The sequence below is a fragment of the Podarcis muralis genome, chromosome 13 (genome assembly GCF_964188315.1).
Source record: "Podarcis muralis chromosome 13, rPodMur119.hap1.1, whole genome shotgun sequence".
Lineage (NCBI taxonomy): Eukaryota > Metazoa > Chordata > Lepidosauria > Squamata > Lacertidae > Podarcis > Podarcis muralis.
Genome location: NC_135667.1, coordinates 12,696,709 through 12,717,831, shown reverse-complemented (window position 1 = coordinate 12,717,831; position 21,123 = coordinate 12,696,709). Strand labels below are relative to the sequence as shown.

General features: G+C 48.4%; 1 protein-coding gene across 2 annotated transcripts in view; it reads left to right on the top strand.

Moving 5' to 3' along the window:
• The first annotated feature begins 236 nt into the window (after positions 1-236).
• Positions 237-21,123, top strand: part of LPCAT4 (lysophosphatidylcholine acyltransferase 4) — a 34,479-nt gene continuing 13,592 nt past the window's right edge. For both annotated transcript variants that reach the window (XM_028701936.2, XM_028701935.2), the window contains exon 1: positions 237-683. In XM_028701936.2, the coding sequence (XP_028557769.2) occupies positions 252-683 (432 nt within the window). In that variant the 5' untranslated portion in view covers positions 237-251. The remainder of the gene's footprint in view (positions 684-21,123) is intronic.

Below are 21,123 nucleotides of genomic sequence, written 5' to 3'. Positions count from 1 at the left end.
TGATGGGCACTGCCATTCAAACAGTGTGCGTGTGCTGCCTCTTCTGGTCGATTATGCGGGGTGGGGCTTACCTTGCCGCCCCCCAATATGTTATACAAGTGAGCACCGCTGCACTGCTCAGACGTCTCTGAGAAGGAGCCAATCGACGGATGCTTCTCCCTTGCTTAAAACCCATCTTTTCTTCCTAGTGGGAAGATGCAGGTGCGAGAGAGAGAGAAAGAGGGAGGAAGGGAGGGACTGATGATGGAGAGATGCTGGAGCCTGGGCCCTCTCTCCCCCTCTCTCCCTCCTTCCCTCCCTTCTCCATCCGGCCCCTCCAAAGCGAAAGTCCGTCCCCCAGCGGCGGTGTCGCCGTGACGACCGCGCCGTGGCCCCGCCTTCCCGCTCGCCTCGCATCCTGGCTCCCTCCTGCCGTGGTCCGGTGCCAGGGCGTCCGTCCAGCCGCCCGCCTGTCCCATCCATCCATCCCTCCATCCTTTCCCCCCATCCTTTCCTCCCTGCCCAGGGCCCCGGGCTCCGGCCGCGGGGACAGCTCCCAGGCTGGAAGAAGGGCAGCCTGGAAGGGGGGTACGGCCATGGAGGAGGGGGCCTCGAGCCGGGCAGCCCCGGAGGAGGAAGAGGCTGCCGCCGCCCCCAACCCCTTCGTCCACGAGCTGCAGTTGACCCGCCTGCAGAAAGTCAAGGTGAGCTGCGGCGGCGGCGGCGGCGAGCGAGGGAGGCTCCCCGCACCCAACGCGCGTTTTTCCGACGGGGCGGGCGGAGCGCAAGGGCGCGCCCGGGGGAAGGGAACAGCGGGGAGATGTTGCTGGACGTCGGGGGGGGGGGATATATGGGGCCGCGGTGATCGGTCGGTTCTCTCTGGAAATGTGGGGTGCCGGTGGTGGCGTCGTCTAGGAAAGAACAGTCCCCTGTAGGGGAACGGAATGCTGTGTGGGGTGTTTGTGTTTTCCCCTACGGGTGGGGGCAACGCACCGTGGGTCGAAGATGTGGGGCTTTTTTCTGAAGTGGCTTTGCTCGACTGTGGGTCTCCTGGAAGTGAAGGGCGCTCGGAGGGCCGGTGGGCCATCCGAGGAGACCCCTGGAGGGGGCGTTTTGGTGGAGTTTTAGTGGTCTTGGCAGGGCTGTTGTTTTAAGACTGCGGGCGATCTGTTCGTGCCTCTGAGCTGTCCTGTAGGAACTGCAGCGCATATGGGGGCTGGTGCGATTTCTTGATGGGTCTCGCAGGGAGTCTTCCCTCCCCCACCCCCAGTTTGCATTCTATTTTATGGAGCTTGGTTTATCTTTTTTTGCGGGGGGGGGGTGATTCAGTTGCCATGGTGTGCCGTTAGAAATGGAAGAGAGTTTTGCCAAGCTGTGGGTTGCCTTATATAGGTCTTCTGGAGTTGGGATGCCCTTAGTGGAGGGGGGGGCATGATGAGGGGGGTACTATAGGTGATGACCAGTTGTATAAAGGGGTTTTTGTGCAGAGGACAAGGCATTTCTGGGTGGGTGGATGTGTCGGCGTGTGTGTGCAAGGTTTGCCTCCCAGATTTTTGCAGTTCTGGGGGTTCCAGCAAGAGTTTACTTTGAGCTGTGTGTGACACTGGTACCCATAGATTACCGGAGTGTGTGTGTTTTTTTAAGGGGGCTACTATAGGCCTGTCATGATGATGGATGGGATTCCTCGAGGGACTGGAATTTTAGCAGGGCGAGACAGCATGGAAGGGGGGGTCCCGTATAAGAGGGCCATATCGGGTTTATGGGACTGGAATAGGTCCAGAAGAAGTGCCATGGGGGTCCAGAAGATCCTAGGGATTCCTCTCCAGCAGGATCTCTGCAGAGCCTCTAAGCTGTTGGACAGGCGCCGTTTGTTTCAGAGAGGCAGCAGCAGATTCGGGAGTGTTTTATAGGGTCAGGAAAGGGCAAGGGCTTTGTGGGGGCCGCTGCAGTGCATTGTGGGTGATTATGCAGTCCTTAGCGAGCGACAAGGTTGCTGTAGGGTCTGCCCCCTCTCCCCAAACAAGCAGGGCAAGTTTTACACATGCAGAAAAGACCCGCCCCCAAACCACTGGGGACAAAAAGTGGTAGAATAGAGGATTTCGATATAGAGCAAGTGCACGATGCCTCCTTATGAGGGTCACTTTTGGGGGGAGGGGGTTCCCTCTTGGCTTTTGGAGAAAGGAGATGGGGAAGAACTAAAGTCAAAGTGATGACTCTCTGCTGCTTCCCCCTTTTTTTGCTTTAGCCATGCGGCATTGTTGAAAGGGGGGGGGTGCGGAGGAGAAAAGGGAGGCAGTGGAGAATGACTGAGAGGCCTATTGAAGCAGGAGTGCCGTGCGTCTTTCCAGGGGTTGCTGCACCGGGCTTGGATCTTGGTGCAGCCCCATAGCGGGGGGGGGGGGGGAGAGGGGGAGAGAGAGAGAGAGAGAGAGAGAGAGAGAGAGAGAGAGAGAGAGAGAGAGAGAGAGAGAAGCCTGGTGGTTGGATTACACCGGCAGCGTGGCCCAAAAAAAGCAATACCACAGAGCGAAGGCAGCAGCAACCGATCTCTTCTTCCACCCCCACCACAAGCAGCCCTTGCCGTTTGCTGTCTTCCTAGTTCTGCTTCCGTGACTCTGTACTGTATTAGCTCTCGCAGTTGTTAAGACTCTCCTTGGCAACAACAGGGACTGTTTGGAGGGCGAGGGCAGGTGCCCCTCTTCCCCGCATCCAGCCTTGCTGGCCTTTATTCTTCTTAGCCTTGGCATGAAACCCCCCCTGCCCCTTCTCCGCTCCCCACGGTCTGTCGTATGCCCTCCCCCAGTATGCAAGCTCCCCCTGCCATCCTGCCCTGCAATAACTCTTTTATTATTCTATTGCTGAGTCCTCCTCCTCTCCTCCACCCGCCTCCCGCCTGGTGCTAAATATTCCCATTTGTGCTTGTCAGCTGGACAGATTTAAACTGAATTTTTCAGTTCCCATAGCGCTGAGAGTGCAGAGACACGATTCCCAAATTATATGTATAAACACACACACACACACACACACATATCTATATATAAACCATCAAACATACATAAACAAACACACACACTTCCATTTCTTTCGCTGTAGCTTAGAACTGAGTTGGAAGGGGCCCCCAAGAGTTATTTAGTCCAACCCCCTGCAATGCAGGAGTCTTATGCATGACATGGGGATCAAACCCACAACCCTGAGTTTCAGAGCCTCATGCTCTACTGACGGAGCTATCCCAGCTTAAGGCAGCAGAGGGGAACCTGAGGCCCCTGTGAGTCGGATGTGGCCCTTGAGAGATCTGTGGCCCCAGCTTCACACCTGAGGGTTTATGGCAGGGCAGAACAAGTCCTTGATCTCTGTTAAGGCCACTTGGTTGTCTGGATGGGAGATAAGAGAAGGGTTTGTTGTTGTTTAGTTGTTTGGTCGTGTCCGACTCTTCGTGACCCCATGGGCCAGAGCACGCCAGGCACTCCTGTCTTCCACTGCCTCCTGCAGTTTGGTCAAACTCATGCTGGTAGCTTCGAAAAGGGTATGTTTATAGAAATCTGCCTAAGGAAGGGCAGTAATATTTACACTTGTCTCCCCCACCCACTTTTGCTTCTGTTCCCGTCTGCCTGCCCAGTGGCATGGGTCCTTCAAGTTGAAAAGAGGTTCCCCCACCCAGCTTAAGGGCTGGGGGTGCAGAAGGAAAAGAGAGCCTTGCTGTAGGACAGGGGTCAGCAAACTTTTTCAGCAGGGGGCCGGTCCACTGTCCCTCAGACCTTGAGGGGGACCAGACTATATTTTGAAAATAATAATAATAAAGGAATTCCTATTCCCCACAAATAACCCAGAGATGCATTTTAAATAAAAGAACGCATTCTACTCATGTAAAAACACACTGATTCCCGGACAGTCCGTGAGCCGGATATAGAAGGCGATTGGGCTGGATCCAGCCCCGCCTTATTTTGCCTACCCATGCCGTAGGAAGAGCTGGTAGCCCAGTGGCAGAGAATACATGCAGAAGGCAACAGGGTCAACCTTTGGCATCTTCAGGTTAGATGGGGCTGGGGAGGGGGACTCCCCGTCTGAAACTGAAGAGCCACTGCCAGTCAGTGTAGGCTGAGTGGAGTTTGATGGACCAATGCCTTGACTCAGTGTAATCATGTTTCCTGCGTCGTTCTAATGCACCTATCTTCTATGTGTTTACAAAGTTTGCAAAGAGGTAGGAAGGCCGATCCCTGCCCTAAGGCCAGCGATGCAGAACAGCCATCTCTAGCCAGATGTTTTGGTCTTCAGCTGTTATTCGAAATTGGACAGGCATATTTTGCACCTTGGCTATCAACCACTTGAGACCAAGTGAGGGATGGTCCGGGTGCCAGGATGTCTTCTGACATCTCCACCATCTGGAGGTGCATGCCTGGAGATCCTTGGGTCTTGGCTGTTTCTAGCAACGCATCCTGTTGAAATCTATCCGTTATATTTTATCTGCACCATCAGAATGACTTTCAGGGACCAAAAAGTCATATTGAAAAATATGACCTTTGAGGCATCTGGCAGTAAAATGGCAACTAGGCAGTCCACGTTGATGACCGTAATCCTGGTTTAAGGAGCCATTTGGCACCTAGTTTATATATTTGAATTTCTAACGCTGGTTGGGACCCAGTACTGGGGTCAACTCAAGGCCTGATCTAAGGCGAGCAGCAAAAAAGGAGAATTTGGTTCCCAAATGCATGTTTGGGTTAAATTGGGGTCTTTGGCTTGAAAATGCTGAAAACTACTCTTTTTGGACTGCAACACCCACCAACCTTGACCATTAGACATGCTGTTCAGAGTCTGATGGGAATTGTAGTCCCAAACATTTTGAGTGGGGGCAAGTTGCGGAAGACTGATCTGAAGTGTGGCAGACAGAAAACAGCAGAAGGGACAGGAAATGGAGGGACAATGTGCCATTATTTCAGTTCTCAGTTATTTGGCTTAAATTACAATTGGGTATGAGGATTAGGAGGTTGTGAGAAAAGCTTCATGGAAAAAGTGGAAATTTTGAGATGGAATTTGATGGAATATAGAGTCCAAAATTCACTCTCCTCCCCCTACAATGAAAATACAGTGGTACCTCGGGTTAAGTACTTAATTCGTTCCGGAGGTCCGTTCTTAACCTGAAACTGTTCTTAACCTGAAGCACCACTTTAGCTAATGGGGCCTCCTGCTGTCGCCACGCCGCCGGAGCACAATTTCTGTTCTCATCCTGAAGCAAAGTTCTTAACCTGAAGCACTATTTCTGGGTTAGCGGAGTCTGTAACCTGAAGCGTATGTAACCTGAGGTACCACTGTATAACTGAAATGGCAGGTGCATAAGGAATGCACACTGTCTTTCATGGCTAATCTAAACCGGATCAGACCCCCATTAGTGCATATGGGGCAGGAAACCACCTTCCCAACTTCATAATTGCGCATTGGTGGGGTCTGAGCAACTCTCTAGGAAAGTGATCTTGAGGTCATGGAGATCAGGCAATGAACGCAACAGTGAAAAGGGCAAAATCCTTGCTCGGGGATTATTAGAGAAAGATCTGAAAATAAAACAGTCGGTATTGTAATGCGTTTATACAGGCCAGCTACATTTGGAACAGGGGGACAGAAATTATCAAAGCTGGGGGGGGGGGGGAGAGATGGACCAAAAGAGAGAGACAGAGAGCGAGCACATCATTCCATACAGAAAGGGTAAAGCATTGGGGTTTTGCATTAGAAAAAAATGACTCAGGTGAAGGGAAGTGGCAATGTTAAGATTTCTAAGAGAGATAGAGTGGCCTGGTTTTCAGAGGGCCTTCCTCTAGCTCAGCCTTCCCCAGCTAGCACCTTCTGGATGTAGTGGGGTTCCCAACTCCCATCAGCCCCAGCTAACGTGGCCAGTGAGCAGGGATGGTGGGAGCTGCAGGCGATCAATACCTGGAGGGCACCAGGTTTGGGACAGGGTGCTCTCTTTGCAAGAGGCCTCAGCCTGAAGAGCAATCTGGTCCAAGTCTGGATTAAAGATCCTTAAGGAAGTGAGAGCAGGAGAAGCCTTGGCACTGCCCATCAGCAGCTAGCACCAGACAGCAGACTCATGCAGGTCGCATGGTCCTATGGTTTTTCCCTTCCTCTTTCAAAATACTAGAACTAAGCATCACCCAATAAAGTTAATGGGCAGCGGAATTGGGACAGACACCTTGCACAACACCTGGATTGTTTTTGTGGAACTCCCTGCTGTTCTGGATCTGTCTCAAAAGGGGAGGGTGCAAATTTGTTGAGGAGGGTTGGACAACCAAAAGCTGCTAGCCAGGATGGCGAAATGGAGACTTTGTGTTCGAAAGCAGTCTACCTCTGAATACCTATTCCAGTGAGAGCCAGTGTGGTGTAGTGGTTAAGAGCGATAGACTCGTAATCTGGGGAACCGGGTTCGCGTCTCCGCTCCTCCACATGCAGCTGCTGGGTGACCTTGGGCCAGTCATGCTTCTTTGACGTCTCTCAGCCCTACTCACCTCACAGAGTGTTTGTTGTGGGGGAGGAAGGGAAAGGAGAATGTCAGCCGCTTTGAGACTCCTTCGGGTAGTGATAAAGCAGGATATCAAATCCAAACTCCTCCTCCTCCTCTTCTTCTTCTTCTTCTTCTTCTTCTTCTTCTTCTTCTTCTTCTTCCAGGGGAGACAAAAAACAGGAAGGGAACCATTGTCTTCCATGTCCTGACTGGGAGTCACTGGGTTGGATCCAGATTTAGTTGTGTTCAGAGTAGACCCATTGAAATCTGCTGCCCTCTCCAACAATAGGTGCAGTACCATGGCGTGGCGAGGACCATAGCTCGGTGGCAGAGAATCTGCTTTGTATGACTGCGTTCCCAGGTTTGGTCCGTGGCATCCCTGGCTGGGGGAGAGCCCTGTCTAAAATCCTGGGCAGCTGCTACCAGCCAGTGTAGACAGTACTGAGTTAGATACACCAGTGGTTGAAAGAAAGCTTCATTTAATTTCAGCAGGTTGACACTAAATATGATAAGATGTCGATCCACCCCACTGTTGGAAGAGGGCACTGGACTGGATCTTCGGCCTGATCCAGCCACTCTCTCCTTCTGGCCTTCACTTCTCGCCTGCTTCATCCTGGGAGTTTTGATTTAATTTCCAAAATGAACAGCTGCTGGGATGCCGATCTGCCTGGGAGCCATTTATTGTGTGACCTGGAAGATCCTGTTTCGTTCTAAATCCTCAGCCTTTCAGGCCTTCCTGTGGATGCTGTTCAGCACTGAAGGGTATCAGGGCGGGGACTGAATTAAATCGGCGATTTAGATTATGATTCAAATCACTAAATGAGGGAAAAGCCGGTTTAAATCAAGTTTTCCAACGGTAATCCATATATATTCTTATTTTATTTTATTTTTTAAAAGATGCATATTGATTGGTTAATCTAATCCCTAAAGCCTGTTGACAGTTAAATATGCAGGTGCAATTGCAAGGAGAAGGTGCACTGACAGGGAGCAGACTTCCTCTTTCATTTCTCCCATATTGAGTCACACTCCTGCTATGCAAACCGAAATCCAGAGTAGCTAAACCATAAAAAAAACTCCCTGTAGCTTTTGTCTGTTTCGAGACAAAGGGCCCAGAGTCAAGGGGAGAGCTGCTTGTTTTATGCTTTCAGAAGACATAAAGGAAACGTCCTTGTTTGCTTACGGAGAGTAAATATTCACAATTTGAGAACTGAGCAAATTGCAGGATTCTGGCTGAAGGACATTTTTTTTTAAAAAAATGGGAGCATGCAAGTTCCGCCCGGGCAGGAAATATCTCCCAGTTTCGGAAGGTGCAATGATTTGTGAGTCCCCAGTATCAAGCCCATGATAACAAAGCCCTATGTGATCAGTTCCTGCCATATTTAGAGTGCTTGATCTCAAGCCTGGAGAGTGTGCTCACACCCACACTGTGTATTTAAAGCACATGGCTTCCCATGAATGAACCCTGGGAACTGTAGTTTGTTAGGGGCACCGGGCAGTGCAGCTTTGTGGGTGCATACTATAGTTCCCAGGATTGCTTGAGAGCAGCTGTGACTGTTGATGTGCTATAAATGCGCCTTAAATGGTGTGGGTGGTTAGTTAAGGAAGTTCAGGGAGGAATATTTCTTTTACTGTACATCTTCTTTCTGACAGTAAGAGCTGTCCGGCGGTGGAACTGTCTCCCTCGGGAGGCTGTGGATTCCCCTTCCTTGGAGGCTTTTAAGCAGAGGTTGTATGGCCATTTGTCATGGATGCTTTAGCTGAGATTCCTGCATTGCAGGACTAGATGACTAGGTGATTCTTGGGGTCCCTTCCAACTCTGCAATTCTAAGTCTATTATTCCTGCAGCCCTGAAAAGCCATTCTGGAGGGTCTGGGGAGCTCCTGAATTGAGTGCGGTGGGGGAAAAGATCAGAAACCAGGAAGACCAAGTATTCTTAAAAGACTAGACTAACTTTTTTATTTGTTTGAGAGACCACTTGTAAACCGCTGAAATCATTGGCAGGAACACAATGACACTTGTAAAGTAACACGAATTTTGGATACTATGATCATATGATAGATACCGTATGTTCCAGCGTACAAGACGACTTTTTATCCTTGGAAAATCACCCCAAAAGTCAGGGGTTGTCTTATACGCCAGGTATATGCACTGGGAAGGAGGAGAGGGAGGCGGTGAGCAGAGGCGCCCCTTCTGCTGTCGCTCCTCCTCCCTCCCCACAGAAGGGGACACGGAAAGTCTTTCCGAGCATGGCGCTCGCCCGCCTGCCCGCCAAACGCCTTGCCTCAGGCTGCTGCTGCTGCTGCTGCGATGGCAATGGCAGTAGAGGGGTGCGCGCTCTGCCCCTGGCGGTGCTCAAACTCTAAAACTCTAAAATTGAACAGCAAAAGTTGGGGGTCATCTTATACGCCCAGTCGCCTAATATGCCGGAATCTATGGTAGATTACAGTAAAAGATGCAGGAATAAAATTTAGAAATGGAACCCATGGAGGAAAGGGAAGAGGTCTGAAGGTTCAAAAGAACCTTTTTTAAAATTTTGAAATAGTTATGTTTGTTGTGCACAACTTTTATGTCAAACTAATTTAAAAAATATTTTTAAAAAATGAATTGGGTGGGATGGGGATCAGGATCTATGCGACGGAGAAGGATCAGAGGAGGAAGGAAATTTTCCTTCCTTGAACTTCCTCAACTTATTTTACCACCAAAGCCTGATTTTGGAACCATTTCTCCCCGAGCAGCAATGCCCATTCCATACCCCTCCTGCATTGTTCAGGAAGGCCCAGCCCTATAGTGGGCTAGAAGGGAGGGCAAACCTATTTCACTTAATGTCTCTTAGGACCCAAGCCATTTTTCCCCATGACTCTTTATCTCACCCTTCGGCCCAGTGGCCTGATTTGGACATGCATTTCATAGCTTGCTAAGCCATTGTTGAGCACCTCCTCTGTGGCAGCATTCTGATCCTCCTTGCCTTAAACTACAGTTTTCTCTTATGTCCAAAATGGGGAACTGGGGTTTAGGTTGTGATTCTTATTTTCACTTACCTGGAATAAGCCCCATGGGTCTCGCATCTCAGCAGACGTGCATAGGAATGGGCTGTGAATGCATGTTTATAGCTTGTCCAGGTGAGCATTCCTCCTGGTTTGCTCACACAAAGTTGATGTGAAGGTTAGATTATATTCCGTCTTTACTGATTAGTTTGCAGGGTGGTTATACAACAGTGAACACTGGTTCTGGGTTGTCCTCATTTGCTTGTGGGGCGCTCTTCCCTTTCGTCATTCATGGACCCCACACTTTTCCATGCATTTCGCGGTTGCTTTCCAAACACCACAAAGTCTGGTTCATTTTTTCAAAAAGTGAATTTGTTGCACTCAGGCGACAGGGCCCTTTAACCCACTTTCATTACACTGTCCTAAATTTTCGGTTTGTGTTTGAATCCCTACCACAAAATAGTAACAGTCCAAAGGGACTCATAGTCTCTGGTATGAGAACATCGCCTTCGATCTTGGCCCCAGGAATGGCTTTGACTACGCACCTGCCCTTGGCCCATGGACTGAAATGCAACTGCTCCTACCTGTTTACTGCCTAGCTGCCTGGACTCTTGCTAAGGCTTGAGGGAGGTTTTGCCATTGCTTGCTTCTCTCATCTTGTGGCAGTGAGTTCCATCTATGAACTCTGTGATGTGTTAGGAAATATGTCTCAAAGCTCCCGCTAGTGAGTTTCATTGGATGGTTCCTGATTGGTTGGTTTATTTAGACAATTTATATAGTGCTTAAACACAGCCGTCTCTCAGCAGCATACAGGGAGTGCCATACAATGCAAATAAAAACCTGCCAAATCTATAAAATCAGAATTTGGTTTAGCATGCCCACTGGACAGGGGGGTTGTGTGTTGAGGTTTTGTTAGCTTTTGTTTATTTCTTAATTAATGGGTGTGATTATTGCTTTGTTGATTATTTGAGTACAGTATGGAGTTTTCATTAATTGATGTTAAAAGGTAAAGGGACCCCTGACAATTAGGTCCAGTTGCGAACGACTCTGGGGTTGTGGCTCTCATCTTGCTTTAAAGGCAGAGGGAGCTGGCGTTTGTCCGCAGACAGTTTTTCTGGGTCATGTGGTCAGCATGACTAAGCCGCTTCTGGCGAAACCAGAGCAGTGCACAGAAATGCCGTTTACCTTCCCACTGGAGCGGTACCTATTTATCTACTTGCACTGTGTGCTTTCGAACTGCTAGGTTGGCAGGAGCTGGGACCGAACAACGGGAGCTCACCCCGTCACGGGGATTCGAACTGCCAACCTTTTGATCGGCAAGCCCAAGCGGCACAGTGGTTTAACCCACAGCGCCACCCCAGTCCTAAATTGATGTTACATTATATGAAACATTAATGTGTTATATTATTTCCCCCCCCACACACACACACACTTTCCCTCCTAAGATATTATGTACAGTACTGTATGTCTTTTTTTTTTTTCACTTTATCTTCTTAGTTGCATTCGGGTTACAAGCAACTAATAATGAATGAATGAATGAATGGGATTTCTTAAAAAGTTTTCAGTAGATGCTGGAAGTTCAGCAGGCCTGCCATGGAAGGCAATACTGAATGCTCATTCTAGCATTATGAAGGAGAGAGAAAATGCCCAGTTCTCTTCTTGTTTCCCATTCCTGCCTTGCACATGTGGGGTGGAGCGGGAAGAAAACCACTTCAAAACAAAGGAATGTAGCAGCTTAAACCTGCCTGACTCACATCCTATTCTCTCTCCCCTTCTTGACCTCCCTGCAATCCAAACAGAAACGGGATCCCTGAGTCATTGTCCCTACCCACATTCACAGTTTACTGCTGCCTTTTTTTAAAAAAAACCCTTCTTTGGGATCTGTGCAGTGCCGGAAGGCATGAAACGAGACCTTATTTACCACCGGGGAGAAGCTGCACATGTCAACGTTTTCAGGCAGTTTGGAGACCTCCGGTTTAGAAATCCAGCTCAAAGCAAGGTCATTCCTGATGCTTTTCTGTCCATATATGGGACTATGAAAGAGCGGTGCACATTGGAACAGGCGCTTCCAAACCGCGTTCCGCAAGCTTCCTTCAGGTGGTCTGAGGAATGTCTGTGGATTCGTGGCTGAAGGCAGGAGAGAGAGCACACCCATTGCATTTAATATACATACTGATTTTTGATTGCTTCATTTATTTATTTATTTTGTTGCATTGAAATCCGAATTCTGTGGAATTCAATAAAATGCAATATATAAAAGACAATAAAAAACATATAGAGGTACCTCGGGTTAAGTACTTAATTCGTTCCAGAGGTCTGTTCTTAACCTGAAACTGTTCTTAACCTGAAGCACCACTTTAGCTAATGGGGCCTCCCGCTGCGCCGCCGGAGCACCATTTCTGTTCTCATCCTGAAGCAAAGTTCTTAACCTATTTCTGGGTTAGCGGAGTCTGTAACCTGAAGCGTATTTAACCTGAAGCATATGTAACCCGAGGTACCACTGTAATTGAAAATCATATAGCATCTAGCACAGCATGTTATGATTTGCTACAACAGGCAAAAGAAGAAGAAGAAATAGTTCAGTGGTCTGCACAGACGCTCCACAATTTTTAGATGGGGTGTGAGGGGGCAAGTTTGGGGACCACTGCTTTATAATCCTTTGCAGTGTTCAGGGGTTCCATAGCAAGCATTTAGGGTGGGGGTCCTCAGGCTCAGAGACTGAATGCTGCCCTCGAGACTTAACATATTTTTTGCTCTATAAGACTCACTTTTTCCCTCCTAAAAAGTAAGGGGAAATGTGTGCGCGTCTTATGGAGCGAATGCAGGCTGCGCAGCTATCCCAGAAGCCAGAACAGCAAGAGGGATTGCTGCTTTCACTGCGCAGCGATCCCTCTTGCTGTTCTGGCTTCTGAGAGTCAGAATATTTTTTTTCTTGTTTTCCTCCTCCAAAAACTAGGTGCGTCTTGTGGTCTGGTGCGTCTTATAGAGCGAAAAATACAGTATTTATCAGGCCCTCAGGATGCTCCCAGACCATGTCCCCCCCCCTCACTGGTCCTCCTCCACATCCTCCCCAAGTGCTTTGGCCTGACTGAAAAGTGTCCTTGAACTTTCAGTAACTCTTCTTGCTTTTCTGGATGGGAGGATAGGGACGGGTTTGTTTAGAAGAGAGAGGAAAGACATTTGTTTTCCTGGAATGTCAGCCGCTGCACAAAGCGAAGATAGAGAAGCTGTGAGCCTTTAGATCCGTATTTCCCAAACTTGAGTCTCCAGCTGTTTTTTTGGACTACAATTCCCATCATCCCTGACTACTGGCCCTGCTATACTTAGGGACGATAGGAGTTGTAGTCCAGCAAGACCCAAGTCTGGGAAATCCTGCTCTTGAGGTTGCTGGACTCCCAACTCCCATCAGCCTCTAGCCAGCATAACCACGGGTCTGGGATGATAGGAGATGTAGTCCAACAATGTCTGCAGGGTGCCACGTTTCTCATCCCTGGTACACAGGTTAAGAGTCACGTCCATTGCGCCACGTACCCCTGGTCCTGCCCCTTTGGCCCTTGGCTCCACCCACCACTGCCATGTGGCCCTCAGGATGAAAAAAGTTCCTCACTCCTGTCCTGATTTAGGGATTGAGCTCTTGTGGACAGTTTGTATCGTATAACTCGGGCTTGGGTCCAGGCTTAGACATTCTTAGAGTTGCTGTTGTTGTTGTTTAGTCGTTTAGTCGTGTCCGACTCTTTGTGACCCCATGGACCAGAGCACGCCAGGCACTCCTGTCTTCCACTGCCTCCCGCAGTTTGGTCAAACTCATGCTGGTAGCTTCGAGAACACCGTTCAACCATCTCGTCCTCTGTCGTCCCCTTCTCCTTGTGCCCTCCATCTTCCCCAACATCAGGGTTTTTTCCAGGGAGTCTTCTCTTAGAGTAGGCCCATTGAAATAATAATAATAATTATTATTATTATTATTATTATTATTTATTAGATTTAAATACTGCCCTTCACCACAAGATCTCAGGGCGGTTCACAGGGTAAAAATACAAAGTTAAAACACAAGTAAATAGTTAAAACGAAAACAACAAAACAATACACCCCCTTTAGTCAAAAGCAGTCAGGGATTATAATTTAACACTCTTCTGACCTCTTCCACAAAGGAGGCTGCCCACTGTATCTCTTAACGATTTATTCCATTTCATTTTGTTTGCATCTGCACTGGGTGTGACTAGGTCACTTGGTCAAACCCAATGTAGCAGCGGCCTCAGAAAAGCCCATTCATGGAAGAGTCTGCCTGCTGCAACCCTGTATGAGTCACTGCCCTGGGCTCATCTCTACCCATTCAGTGGGCCTCACTCAGGACGCATACAGAAACACGGCTCCACTGAGAATGGCAGATTCTTTCTTTTTCATACTCTAAAAGTAAAACCCTTCTTTGGGGGTGGTTAAGCTTTCCTCTCCTTTTATTAAATAACGATTTCTGCGTGTTGTCTGACATTTGGAAAAGCACGGCTTTATTTATCCTCCGCCCGTGCTGCTTCTGCCTTGCTGAATGCTTATTTGCCACCTGCTCCTTTCCGAAGATTGCTCTTCCATTGAACACAAGCTGTATATTTTACCGAGCTCCTCCTCTTACACACAAACACACCTGTCTCATGCCAGATTTACTGCTGCAGATCTGCCTGCTATCCTGCAGCCCTGGTACCATTCCATGCCTGCTTCTCCCGCATGCCTTCCCGTTGCCCCCTCCAAACTTCCCCTCATTTCCCCTTCCCATCCTTCAGCCCTCGCAGGCTCCTTCCCTCCTTCCCGTAAACAACGCAGGCACTTCCCAGGGGAAAGGTTACTAGCGGTCAGTGCAGCGCAAGTTCTTTGGGGGATATTTATGTCCAGAGAGGCCCGAGAGGGGAGTCCAGAGTGGGACCAGCTTCTCTGCAAGCCAGGAATTCCAGAGCAACGGCCACTGGGACACGAAGCAGGGTTGCTTCCTCCTGCGGCTGGTTTGTGAGAACAGCCGCCGGTGCGATCGCACAATATTAGCCTGGTTCTTTTAATAGTGGGCTGGCCAGCCTATGCTAGTTAACGGATGGGCACATTTTAATTTGCAGACTCACAAATTAAGGCTGCTCCTTTATTTATTTCTTTTGATTTTGGGGTTTCCCCGCCCTCTCGCTGATTATCGTCATAGGGAAAGGAAAAGGCAATTCCAAAATAGTATAGACTCCGTAAGGAAGCTATTTCGTGTTCCGTTCCAAACCCTCCCCAAGGTTCCGTTATAAGGAGGTTAAAAGGGACGCGGATGGCGCTGTGGTCTAAACCACGGAGCCTCTTAGGCTTGCCGATCAGAAGGTCAGTGGTTCAAATCCCCTTGACAGAGTGAGCTTCCGTTGCTCTGTCCCAGCTCCTGCCAACCTAGCAGTTCAAAAGCTCACCAGTGAAAGTAGATAAATAGGTACCGCTGTGGCGGGAAGGTAAACAGCGTTTCCATGCGCTCTGGTTTCCATCACATTGTCCCATTGCGCCAGAAGCATACTGGCCACATGACCCAAAAAGCTGTCTGTGGACAAATGCTGGCTCCCTCGGCCTGAAAGCGAGATGAGCACCTCAAATCCATAGTCGCCTTTGACTGGACTTAACCATCCAGGGTCCTTTACGTTTACCTTATAAAGAGGTTACTGTAATATTTGCAACTGGTTGATTTTTAAAAAGAATAAAGTAGTCCTTGCCAACTTGCTCCCCCCACTCAAAAGGTTATGTACTCCCAACTCCATAACCAGTATGACCAAGGGTCAAAATGAGTTAATATATTTATTGCTGGAATAGCTCAGTCAGTAGAGCATTAGAATTTTAATCTCAGGATGGTGAGTTTGAGCCCCCTGTTGGCCAAAAGTCTCCTGCATTGCAAGGGGTTGAGCTAGATGACCTTCAGCGTCCCTTCCAACTCAGTGATTCTATGGTTCTATTGCATTTCTACCCCACCTTTTTCTTCAAGGAGCTCAAAGTGGCATACATGGTCCTTCCCCCTCCTCATTTAATTCCCACAATGGCCCTATGAGGTAGGTTAGGGTGAACTGAAGTAACCCAGTGAGCTTCATGGCTGAGTGGAGATTTGAATCCGGGTCTCCCAGGCAGTGGCGTAGCGTGGGTTGTCAGCACCCGGGGCAAGGCAAGTAATTTGCGCCCCCTAACCGCACCGCACGCCTGGCACACTGCCCCCCCCTCCACAGTGGGCGGCGACCCGGCGGCTCGGATCGGATTCACACAGCCAGCACTGCAGTGAGAGAGAGTGAGTGAGCCAGGTAGGGGCAGAGAGCTGCGGGTGCGAGCGTGCCCCCCCAGATGTTGCGCCCGGTGCAGCCGGCCCCCCCTGCACCCCCCACGCTACGCCACTGCTCCCAGGTCCTAGTCCGCCACTCTAACCACTGCACTACACTGGCTTTGCTCAACTGTTCCAGACCTAGACTCACCTCTGACTCACAGGCTGCAGCTGGGGGCCCCTTTCATGTTTTCACTTCTGATTTATACTTAATAGTGCATGCTATTAATCCCGAAACGGCAGTTCACTGAGCAACATACATAGTGTTACTAAATGAAAACTAGTCCTGCAGTGTATCAGTCCCCAATTCGCCCTTAATGGACCAGCCTTCGCTGATTTGGTGCTTTCCCACCCTTCGTCCTGGCAGAATCAGGTGGTAAAGGAGAGCTGTGTGTCACAACATGTTAGTGTGTCGGCTGCAGTGTGCAAGTGTGTCGTGCGAAAGCTCCCTGTGCTCTTCCCAGAGTTGGAAAGGGGTTAGTTTAACCTCCAGTTTGCTAGTAAAACTGAATTGCTATACAGTGGTACCTTGGGTTACAAACGCTTCAGGTTACAGACGCTTCAGGTTACAGACTCCGCTAACCCAGAAATAGTGCTTCAGGTTAAGAACTTTGCTTCAGGATAAGAACAGAAATCGTGCTCCGGCGGTGCGGCAGCAGCAGGAGGCCCCATTAGCTAAAGTGGTGCTTCAGGTTAAGAACAGTTTCAGGTTAAGAACGGAGCTCCGGAACGAATTAAGTACTTAACCCAAGGTACCACTGTATTGCGAAATGATGCGTGCCTAAAAAGTGTGTCACCAACACGAAAAGTTTGGAAAGTTCTGCGGCAAAGTTTCAAGGTTATAGAGTGAACCGTACCACTTTGGCTTTCAGGTGGAGAACTGAGTTTAAACATCCCCCCTCACCCAGCACCAATTCCCTGCAAGCTGAAGAGAGAAAAACGCTAGCTCTGTCCTGTGCAGGTTTTCTGCTTATAGGGGAGTCTGTGAGCAGCGGCAGGGAAGCATCAAAAAAATGTGACCTGTCAGCTGCAGTTCCAGTGGTGCAGTCCGTTGTATCATCCTGCTCAGCTGCACGTGCTGAGCGAGGGCTGGATCCCACTGCGTTCAGAGGGTGCTTACCCTCAGGTTAGTTGTGCGGAGAACTGCAGCCTCAGGGCCAAAGCTCGACACGACACCATTCGTGCAGTTAGCAATTGTGTCTTTGTCAGGAGGCATATCGGGAGAGACAGACCTGAACGGAAAGAGTCTTCTTGTTTTTAAGCAACATGCTGCCTCTTCCTTTTGCCCTCTTCCTTTCTGTTTCGTTCTTCACAAACTTTATACCATTTGGCTGTTGTGGGGCTTGGGTGCATTTGCGCCAAAACTGTCTTGCGTGCCTGGTCACTCGGTTCATGCTCTGTGTCTGTATTGAGTGGGGTTTGTACGGAGAAAAGCAAGCTAATTTAGTCTCTGTGGGGGCAGGGAATCTGGATGCTACTTTGGCTTTGCCTTGTAAGTATATGTCTTGTCTTGGATCCCCGGAAAGCACAGGTTGCCTAAGATAATGACATACCCATCTTAAGTGCAATGCAGAAAAATGCATTGCTCCTTTCCTGGTTGCTTGTCCCGCCTTCCAGCCACGTGTTTGCAGGGAACAAGGGACAACTGCCATGAAAACAAAGAGTGTGTCTGTATAAGTGCATGGAACTAAAGTAAGGGTCAGCAAACTTTTTCAGCAGGGGGCCGGTCCACTGTCCCTCAGACCTTCTGGGGGCCGGACTATATTTTGAAAAAAATAATGAATGAATTCCTATGACCCACAAATAACCTAGAGATACACATTCTACTCATGTAAAAACATGCTGATTCCCAGACCGTCCGCAGGCCGGATTGAGAAGGCAATTGGGCCGGATCCGGCCCCTGGGCCTTAGTTTGCCTACCTATGAGCTAAAACTACAGTGGTACCTCAAGTTAAGCACTTAATTTGTTCCAGAGGCCCGTACTTAACCTGAAACTGTTCTTAACCTGAAGCACCACTTTAGCTAATGGGGCCTCCTGCTGCCGCCACACGGCTGGATCACAATTTCTGTTCTCATCCTGAAGCAAAGTTCTTAACCTGAAGTATTATTTCTGGGTTAGCGGAGTGTGTAACCTGAAGTGTATGTAACCTGAAGCATATGTAACCTGAGGTACCACTGTATATGTATATTTTATTTATTATTATTATGGTTGTCAGCAATGCATTCCAGAAGCAAGGGCTCCCTCCAGACATTCTTTCCATTGTGCATTCATAATTATTTGTGCTCATGATAGTATCAGAGCGGCTAGACATGACCCTGCTTTCAATAGCATTTGGTCCTGCAGAGGTTTCAGGGAGGACGTGACGCTTTGCTTCTAGTCAGCGCATGTCCCCATAACTCCCTGCTGAATTCCTGTAACTTTTCATACCACAAATGCTCCAGTTTATTTTTTGGTGCCGCTTTTGTTGCGCAGTAGCACCGCAGGAGTGATCCTCTAGGCAGCAATGGCGCGGTGAGGTTGTGGAAGGATTGCAGAACAAGAAACAACAGGGAACACTGTGTGGACCCTCCAGTATAAACCCACCCCTAATTCACTACTATTGCATATTGTCCAAAGCGGCACACAGAAAAACCGGGATGCTATCTTCCGGGGCTGCACAGTGCCCCAAAACACACAGTTTGGAGTGCTGCACAAGATTGCAGCCCTGGAAAATCACTTTTGGGGGGTGAGATTGCATCCCAAAATTGCGCGAGAGCACAGCTCCTAAATTGGCCGCCATGCTGTCGCAGGAAAAAACAGCATGTTTTGGTTTGCCCAGGACAATTGTGGGGTATGCTGTTGTTCCAATGACATGTTGCAGAGTACATCTACTTTAAAAGCACCAGTTTAGAGGGTCCCAAGTCCTATTGGGTTCAAATAAATGTGCATGGGATGGTTGCCTTACCAGTAAATTCTAGAGTGAGCCTATGTTTCCTCCTCAAAAGTAAGCTCCACATGGGAGTTCACTTCCTAGTAAGTTTGCAGAGGATCACAGGATTTAAGACCCATTAGGCACAATCAAATATACTTCAAAGTACACACATATAGGACTGCAGGCTAAATCAGTTAAGTTTGTTTACATTAACATAAAATGGAATAAGCATTTTGTTTCCCCCGCTTTGTTAATAAAGGATGTACGTATTTGTCACAGTGGGAGCTATCTTAGAAGATGCATGCCATCCTATGTGAAATAGGGTGTTTTCAGGGGTGGGGGGTTGCCTTTTCAGTGATGGAGCCTGCCACCTACAGATTTTTAAAGTTCTTTTATTAGAAACAATTATATAAAAAATGTGTTGCCCTTTTAATCAAGAACGCTTTTATCAGAGTTAATTGAAAGGGTTTTCATGGAGTTTTCATCTAGCCAATTAATTAGCTAAACATTCCACCCTGCACTGAAGTCTGGAGTTCTTGCAGAAATTCTAAATCCAGTTTTGCAGTGTTATTTTATAGCGTTACAACAATCACTAGGGACTCTACAGGCTCTCTCTCTTTCTCTCTCTCTCTCTCTCTCTCTCTCTCTCTCTCTCTCTCTCTCTCTCTCATACACACACACACACACACACACACACACATCATTAGTTCCATGATTGTGCCCCGGACGTGTGGAATTGGTTGTTGTGCATAGCAAATTCAACATCTTGGGAATCTCTGCTTCAAGTTTTATTGCTGTTTTGTTAAACAGAAGTAAGTTTCCAGACCTTAAGACTTCAGAGAAACACTTTGGAGTGCGTGGCTGAGCACATATCTCACAAACTGGTAGCAGGAGGGCAGGTTGAGAAAGCAGATGCAGAATACATTTTTATGCTAAGCAAATATCCTGGAAACTCTTCTTAAATTGAATACCTAAGACCGGATTTCAGAATTCAGCTTCTCTGGGCACAAAATGTGGAATCGCTCGCTCAGACAGACAGTTTTCATGAGGCTCTGTGGATTGTCCTTTTGTCAGCAAGCACGGAATCAGGCCAAAGAGGAGGAAGGACTGAAATCCAGTCATTACCGGGTTCCAAAGGGACAGATGAAAAAAGCCTGGCTGGCAGTATGGCTCACCATCAGGACACTGAATAAATCTAACATGTGCCCTGGCAGATGCCACCGTTTTGCCGGGGCTGTAATCCGTGCAAATCGGGGCTGGTGGTCCCTGCAGAGTACACGTGATTAGCCTAACTCGATGCCAACCGCACAGCCTGCCTGGAAGTCGGAGCATGAGATATTATTAGAAATAATTTCCTATGGCACGTTGAGCGCAGAGGGCTCGCAAAGTGAAACAAGGATGGTTTTGTTAATGAGAGGTCAGATGCCTGAGCTGGGCTGGCGCCAGCACCCTTGGGTGGCTGCTAGGAGCCAAACGCCCCGGCAGCTGCCCACCAACACTGGCACCGGTTTGAGCCTGCCTGCCTGCCCCTTGGCTGTGAACTCTTCCGGTATCAGCTAGCTGGGTCAGCCACTTGCCATTGTAAGGCCCAAGTTGTGTGTAATGCAAAGCCGAACCATAGTTTAGTGTGAGCTAGCAGGTTCCTGGAGAGGAGATTGCAGCCACTTTGTTCCTCCCTCCACTGCACTGATCTAAGCCATGGTTTGGCTTTGCATGTTGACTGATCCTGGGCTCATGGTTCAGCTTTTTCCAGGCTAAACATCACCCACCAGTTACCGAACTTCAGCCGTCTTGTAAAGATGTACAGTGGTACCTCTAGTTGCGTTCCGCTCTTGTTACGCACTTTCAGCTTACGAATGCAGCAAACCCAGAAATGTTTACTTCTGGGTTCGCCACGCATGCATGTGCAAAAGCGATCTGCGCGCTTCATGCATGTGCAGAAGTGATCTGCGTGCTTTGCGCATGCGCAAAAGCGCTCGATCGCGCCACGCACATGCACAGAAGAGGCACTCTAGTTGCGGACTTTTTGGGGTGCAAATGGCACCTAGAGGTACCACTGTATCTTTTTGCCCAGGCTTTCCCTGGACCCACAAGATTTGACTCTGTTGTTATTGAATTCCTGTTGTTATAATGCTGCTTTCCTTTTTCCTTTTTGGTATCTCAGTGTTACTATACAATTGTCTTGTTTTATGTTGTATTTAAACAGATTTTTAAAATACTAAGCGGTGTGGAAATGATTCTAAATAATAATAATAATAATAAAAATAACTGAGAGCCCTCTTGAGGAAATGCCTTGTTTCAAAACGCGGCATTGAAATTCTTGAGTAAAATAAATTCAGAAGTCCTTTTGAGTTTGCTTTTAGCACCCTCTGCATCCCAGAGGGTTTTGCAGTTTCTAATTCCTTTTTTTTTGTTTTGTTTACTTTTTCAAGTGTATTTCACAATGTTGTGTATTAT